The 7,999-nt window shown below is 43.1% G+C and overlaps 1 protein-coding gene across 1 annotated transcript; it reads right to left on the bottom strand.

Annotated features, from left to right (window-relative positions):
* Positions 1–6,340: 6,340 nt before the first annotated feature.
* Positions 6,341–7,270, bottom strand: LOC110558771 (vomeronasal type-1 receptor 2-like). Its single transcript, XM_060386181.1, has one exon. It carries the CDS (start codon positions 7,259–7,261, stop codon positions 6,341–6,343), a length of 921 nt encoding a protein of 306 aa, XP_060242164.1. The 5' UTR covers positions 7,262–7,270.
* Positions 7,271–7,999: the final 729 nt, after the last annotated feature.

The raw sequence follows: 7,999 nt of genomic DNA, 5'->3' as shown, positions 1-7,999 counted from the left end.
AAACAGAAAATGGAAGGCTTGAATCTGTGAGGGCCCAAGAAGGGAGAGAGAGGAATGACTCAAAAGGTCTGAGAGAAATGGGCATAGTGGCTCACGCCTCTAATCCCAGCACTTGGAGAGGCAGCAGCAGATGAATCTCTGTGAGTTCCAGGCCAGCCTGGTCTACAAAGTGAGTCTAAGACAGCCAAGACTACACAGAGAAACCCTGTCTCAAAAACCAAACCAACCAACCAACCAACCAAACGAACAAACAAAAAAGGTTTAAGAGGCCATAGTTGGAGTATGCTGTGATAGGCTGAAACAGGGTGGATGATCTTGAGAGCTTCCCAAGTGAGTGCCACTGCCACTGCCCAGGGCCCTCAAATATGACTGCCATTCACACATGGTAATATTTAGCTGTTCAGACACGAATGCTACAGCCTGATGGGAGGGCTGGACCAGTTGTATTAAAACACCTGTGGCCACTCCCACCCTCTCATGCGTAAAGCAGTGGTAGGGGCGGGTGGGACTGCCAGCTCAAGGCCAATGAAAGGACATCCTGCAGTAAAAAGAAGTGACATTGATGGACTGTGGCCAGGTGGGTGAAGGCCCCTGTGGGGGTCTCTTTGCCTGCCTGGTAGAGTGGCCTCACTGTAACAGTAAAATTGGGGATCCAATGCCTGAAGAACCCCACCAATCCCAGAAATGAAAGAATCTGTTCTGCTGTAGTTGGTGGCTGTAGAGCTTTCAGTGCTAACACCTGGTTGGAGGTCAGGGTAATCTTAGACCTTGGCTGAGCCTAATGCCTATGAAACAACTGCAAGAGAGCACAGCTGAGCTTTATAAGAAGAGACCTCAGGGAACCGAAGTAATTTAGGTTGAAGCGATGTTCTGGGACAGAGGCAGGGACGGGGAACTGTCCATATCAGCTGTTTTACAGTATGTGGATTAGGGCCTTTCCAGGTGAAGGCAAAGAGAAAATTGGAGTCAGGGTGTAGGTGGACAGTAAGGAAGGTGTCCTTTATGTCCAGGACAGTATGGTGAGGGGTTATAGAAGGAATGTTGGAGAGGAGTGTATAGGCTTCCTGGCTGCAGGGTGTGTAGAGATAACTGCCTCTTGATGAGGTGGAGGTCCTGCACTGAATTGCTAAGCTCTGGAGGCTTTATGAACTGGGAGAATGGAGTGGTACAAGGTGAGTCAGTATGGATTAGGAGTCTTTGAGAAAAAAGGCAGGGGATGAGATGCTTAAGGCTGAGCTGGGAGCTTCAGAGACAGGAAACTGGTGTCTGACAGGAAGAAAGAGGGGCCCTTGAGGCGAATGAGGACTGACTAATGGTGGATAACAATCACTGGTGTAGATATATCCCATACTTTGGGGTCAACTGGATCTAGTAGGGTAGGAATATGGCAGTCTGGGGTGGAGATCTGTGAGGTGATTAGGAATAGGAGAAGATGGGAATCAGGAGAGGTGTAAAGGCCAGAGAAAGGGTAGCTCCAAAGCACCTGAGGATATCACTGCCAAGCAGAGGAACCCAGCAGTCAGGCATGACCAGAAAAGAGTGTGAAAAATTATCCTACAAGAACGCATGGGACTGGCTAGATCTTGGGTAGAAAGAAAGGAGTTCTGTCCACCCTCATGACAGAAGTTGGCAAAGGAATCTTGGAACCCGAGTAGGCCCGTGCCCATCAGAAACGAGATGGGTTTACCTGCTACCTTCAGGCCTACCCTGGGCTCAGGCCTACGGCTCAGCAAGGGCGAAAGAATTCTGGGATCCATCAGCTTTCTGCCTGGCTGAGGAGTTCAAAAGCTGGAAGTGTCTGCAGTGTCCGCTCTGGTTGTGCTGAGCCTCTGTAGCTGTGCTCAGAGGGTGAGCCACATGTGGGCATTTCAATTTTCCGTGGCCAAGTTGCTGGCAGGTAGGGCATGGCTTTCTGGGGGGGCAAGTTTGGGCGCAGCCCCTTCTTGGCTGCGTTTGAAACAGGTTCCTGGAAGACCTGACTTAAACTGAACCCCAGCAGAAAGGGGCCTGAGGAACCTCCCCTGTTCCCTCTGTGGGAATGCTGCTGCCCTCAGAGCAGCTTGGAAAGCTTGGGCTTGGAGCATAGCCTTCTGTTGTAGCTGAGCCTATGGGGAAGACGCAGCCACTTCCTGTAGGGCGTTAAAGACCATAAAATCCTTCCTTCCTTTCTTCCTTCCTTCCTTCCTTCCTTCCTTCCTTCCTTCCTTCCTTTCTTTCTTTCTTTCTTCCTTCCTTTCTTCCAACACCTCTATGGGGATTTGGGGAACCATACGCAACTTTTTTATAGGTTTTTGTTTTTGTTTTCCCCCGAATATCTGGGCATGACTGAGAAATAAAATGGGTAGCAAGGACTGTGGCTCCCGCTAGGATCTAGGCGAGCATATTGGATCATGGCCTCTTGTAACTGATTTAGAAAAATGGCCTGATTTTTATTCGCTAGCTGTGTAATTCCTCGCAGCTTTTCGGAGTTAACAGCTTTATTTGAGACCATTTCCATGTCCCAAAGAAGGCAGCAGACTATGGTGTCCCTCCTCTGGCGCCCGACCATTACCTGGCTGCTAACGCCAGTTGGGATCTGTAGCTGTCACTGCTACCCACCAGGACTGTATTGTCCACTAGGTGGATCTGGTCTGCATACTGCCCCGCGGCCGCCTGAACCCATTCACATTCCTCAGGAGTGAGGGTAAAAGACTGTATGACATAGAGGTCATGCCAGGCTGGATCATAGGCCTGGCAAAGGTAGCGGATAAATTGGCAGAGAACAGGCCCTTCAGCTCCACCTACCTCCCGAAGAGGGCAGAGGAGAACAGAGGTCTGCCTGTACCTAATGTGCGACTCCTCAGGGGAGAATCCAGGCAAGACAGGCAGGCCATTGTGGATGGGAAGCAGGGTGCGAGTTTGGAGGTTGTAGAAGGGGCGCAAAGGGAGGAGAGAGAGGGGAAGGGAGAGTTGAGTAGGCAGGTAGGGGCTGTTCCTTGGCCTGTGTCTTGGAGGGAGGAGCATTTAGAGATTGAGGAAGGGGTGGGGAGCCAGCAACTCAGGAGACTCAGTCATGGCAGATGACAGGTCCCTAGATAAAAAGGGCGTTTCGAGGCTCTCTAACCCTGGTCAACAGATGGGCCTTCAAGCACTGGCTACAAAGGAAAGGGCCTGAGCGAAAAAACCTGAATAGAAGAAAATTTACTCTTTTTGCATGTGAATGGCGAAAAGGGAGAATGTTAAAATCTAGAGTGCCCTCTGGTGGCCACTTAGCTTGGTTGTCTAATGTACATTGAGGCCAGGCCGCAGAGCACGGTAAAGCCAGGCTGAAACCAATAAAATAGAATCAACAACAACAAAACAATACAAAGAACCAATTAAACAAAGAGTTCTTTGAAAATATCAATAAAGTAAACAAACCTTACACAATGGAATAGGATTCAGCTAGTACAAACAAGGAAATCAAGAAATTTGTAGGCAAATGGATGGAACTAGAAAAGATCATCCTGAGCGAAGTAACTCAGAATCAGAAAGACACACACGGTATATACTCATTTATAAGTGGATATTATCCATGTAATATACGATAACCATACTAAAATCTACAGATCTAAAGAAGCTAAACAACAAGGAGGACCCTAGGGAGGATGCTTAAATCTCATTCAGAATGATGCACAAGGTAGACACCAGAAGCAATGTAAGAGAAGAAACAAGACAGGAACCTACCATAGAGGTCCTTTGAAAGGCTCCACCCAACAGGGATCAAAACAGATGCTGAGACTCACAGCCAAACTTTGAGCAGAGCGCAGGGAGTCTTATGGAAGAAGTCGGGAGGAAGAATAGAAGAAGGACCTGAAGGGTACAGAAGCTCTACAAGGAGACCAACAAAGCCAAAAATCTGAGCCTTACGGGTCCTGAAGAAACTGATGCACCAACCAAGGACCATGCATAGAAAGGTCCTCCAATGTAGCCCATGTGGGTCACTAGTAAGGCGCACAACAGTTGCCTCTGGCATGGTGGCCTGCTCTTTGATCACTTCCCCCTGGCAGTGCTGCCTTGCCAGGCCACAGAGGAAGAGGATCCAGGCAGTCCTGATAAGACTGGACAGGCTAGGGTCAGATGGCATGGGAGAAGGACTCCCCTTTTTAGTGGACTCGGGGAGAAGATTGGGGGTAAAGAGAAAGGAAGGGTGGGACCAGGAGGAGATGACAGAGAGGGCTACAATCAGGATATAAATTGAATAAGTTGTAAAAATAAAAAGGAAATAAAAAGATAAACAAACCTTTATCCAAATTAACTAAAAGGCAGAAGAGAAGAGTCAAAGTAACAAAGTTAGAAATGAAAGGGACACAGCAGCAGACACTGAGAAAATTCAGAAAATCTTATGGACATACTTTAAAAACCTGTACTCCAAACAAATTGAAAGAAATGAATAATTTTCTCATTATATACCAAAATTTTCTCATAATATACCAAAATTATATCAAGATCAGATGAGCAATTTAAGTAGGATTATAACCCCGATTGAAGGAGCAGCAATCATTAAAATTCTCCTAACCATAAAAATCTCATGACCAAATAGTTTTTAGTGTAGAATTCTACCAGATATTTTAAGAAAAGTTAAGGGTAATACTCGCCAAATCATTCAACAGATAGAAACAAAAGGACAACTGCCTAATTTGGTTCTTTATAAAGATTTATTTATTTATTTATCCATTATTTATTATAAATACAATGTCTGCCTGCATGTGTGCTTGCACGCCAGAAGAGGGCACCAGATCTCATTAGAGATGGTTATGAGCTACCATGTAGTAGCTAGGAATTGGACTCAGGGCCTCTGGAAGAGCAGCCAGTGCTCTTAATATCTGAACCATCTCCCTAGCCTCAGCCAATTTGTTTTACAAGGCCATATTACCCTGATAACCAAACTACACAAATGCACAGCAAAGAAAGTGAATTACACACCAATTTCCCTTATGAACATAGATGCAAAAATTCTTATTAAGACACTTGTAAACAGATCAAAAGATCATTCACTATGATCTAGCAGGCCTCATACCAGAGAAGCAGGCATGGTTGAACATACATAAATCAATAAATGTAATCCACCAACTAAACAGTCTGAACACAAAAATTACATGACCATTTTATTATATGCAGAAAAGGTCTTTAAAAAATTCAATACTCCTTCATGATAAAATTTCTCAAAGAGTGCAGGCATATGAGAACATACCTCAACATTATAAAGGCAATTTGCAGCAATCTCACAGTCAGCATCAGCTTAAATAAGAAGGGATTCAAAGCAATTCCACTAAATTCAGGAACAAAACAAGGTTGCCCGCTCTCTCCACATGCATTTGATGTAGTACTGAAGTCATAGCTACAACAATAAGTAAAGTGAAGGAGATCAAGGGGATACACATTGGAAAGGAAGAAGTCAAATTATCTTTATTTACAGATGATACAATACATAAGGATCCCTAAAATTACACCAGTTAACTTCTGCACCTGAGAAACACTTTCAGCAAAGTTGCTGCATACAAAGTTAACTTAAAAAATCAGTAGCCTTCCTATATAAAAATAATGAAAAGTCTGAGAAAGAAATCAAGGAAATAACATCCTTCACAACAGCCTGAAAGAATATAAACTAACTTTGGGTATCTATAAGCAAGCAAGAGAAAGACTTATATGATAAAACTTCAACTCACTGAAGGAAATAGAAGACGATATCAGAAGATGGAAAGATCTCCCATGCTCATGGATTGGTAGGAGTAACATAATAAAAATGTCATCTTACCCAAAACAATCTACAGATTCAATGCAATCCCCATCAAAATTCCAATAATATGTGTTCACAGATTTGAAAAACAATTCTTAGCTACATATAGAAACAAAATCCTAGGATAGCCAAAATAATCCTCAGTAATAAAAGAACAGTTGGAGGTATCACCATCCCCAATTTTGAGTTCATGAAGCACAAGTTTATGGTCAGCTATGATTTCAGTCTTCCTTGCAGTTAGAGTTCAGGACATTCAAGTTCTCAGAGAAATAACCAAGCAGTCAAGATGCCATGATAGGATAAAAGCCAGCTAGGCAGGGAATCTAATTATTAGCTCCTTTGCACATCAAATAGGCAAGAGGAAGACTCATGGAGAAAGAGTTGAGTGCAGAGTGAGCCATGCACAGAATGATCAGCTCATGTAGGCTGCAAATTCTAGCTGACAAAACTCCAATACTCATTTTGTTAATCTTAGAAACACAAGATGCTGCCTATTTAACTTTCTGCGTTGAACTTTTAAGAGTAAGGAGTAAGTAAAACACTGGATAGCACACAAAAACTTACCATTTTAATAAAACAAGATTAAACATTTTTTATTTCAGATCCAGACCATACAAGCCTGGACAAAACTGAACAAGGATTCCTAAGAACAAAGTGTCCAAAAGATGGAAAACACAGAGACATGACACGATTGATGTTCGCCAGCCACCAATTGTGATTACCAAAAAGAGCAATGCAGCCTCTTAAGATGGAGGAGAGAGTATAAAAAGCCAGGAAGGAAGACAGTAGGAGGAGGATGTTCTGGGTGGCCCTGGAGTCAGGGGAGGTTCTGCTGGAACCATGAGTGCTGCGGATGTGTTGAACCCTCTGCTTGTGTCTGTACAGAATGATAATCATTGACATGCTGGACCAGGCAATAAGCAGAGAAAGAAAGACTTCAGGGCACATCACTAATACTGCATAGAGAAACTCACTGATTTCATTATGGACAACAATAGTGCAGTATCCATAATCTCGTTTTCTTGTCACATTTTTACTATTCCTACTGATAAATGAGTGCATAATGGAAATGAAATTTGTCATCATAGAGAAGACACAGAGGATGGAAATGGAGGAGCCAATGTACTTGGCAGCTCTGTGTTTATAATCCTTCCAACAGGATTCCCTGGGACTGATGGTCATGGCCTGGAAAACACTCAAAAGGCAGGTGGTGCCAATGGACACACTCCTGCTAATTCCTTGAATGTATATCAGGAACCTGCATGCAAAATCATTCAAGAACTCCTTCAACCCAAAAGTTGTCACTGTCTGAGGCACTGCAACAGAGAGAATGGTCAAGGCATTGGCTGCCATTATGTGCATGAGAATCAAATCTGTGGGCTTTAATGTGTACTGTGTGTAGTAAAGGATGAAGTAATAAAAAATAAGAGAGAAATTTCCCAGAATTCCAACTGTGGTTTGTAATAAGAAAATGATACTGAGGGTCAGATTCCACAAGTCCATTCTGTGATTCTCCACAATTGTCTTGAGGTTATGGATCTGGATATTTCTGTGATTAAAAGGAATAAAAACAAACACTTGGTTTGTGGAAGAAGAGGATACTGGAAGGCTAAAACAGAACCCTTTTGCTCAGCTGGTAAAGACCAGCCTACACCTCATAAAAATGTCATCCCACAGATTTTGACAAAGTAGTCATGTTCCGTGTATGTTACTATGATACTTCTCTATACCGCAGTACAGATGTATTGATGGAAAGAGTGCCACCAAATTTCATAGAAAATAAAACATTTGGGACATTGTAATGTTGGCCTGTAAAAAACTGAAAAAGTGACCTCACATACAAACAATCAGAATTCCAGAGCATACTCACATTAGGTAGATTTAATGTAAAAGAGGATAAAGTCAATAATGACAAAACTTTTAATTATATTGACTACTAAGGTATAGCTTATCTAAAATGAAATCATAACTCGTAAGAAATTTATAATACTATTCAAATTACATCTATGGTCTCATGACAGAGTAAAGGTTCCTCCATTTTTTTCTCTGCTGGAGTCATCTTTTATTTAACCTGAAATTGATACTCCCACCCCCTTTTAGCCCTTTCATGAAAAGTCCCATGGGAAAGTACACAACCCTGTTCTACAAACTCAGCTGCAAACTACATTTTGTTAAACTGCTCGCTCTCTTTACGTCTTCTTGCAACTGCCAATCAGCATGTGTGGTTTTTAGATCTCTGCC

The sequence above is a fragment of the Meriones unguiculatus genome, chromosome 1, assembly GCF_030254825.1.
Source record: "Meriones unguiculatus strain TT.TT164.6M chromosome 1, Bangor_MerUng_6.1, whole genome shotgun sequence".
Taxonomy (NCBI): Eukaryota; Metazoa; Chordata; class Mammalia; order Rodentia; family Muridae; genus Meriones; species Meriones unguiculatus.
Note: the sequence above shows the minus strand (reverse complement) of the source record. Positions and strands in the feature narration are given on the sequence as shown.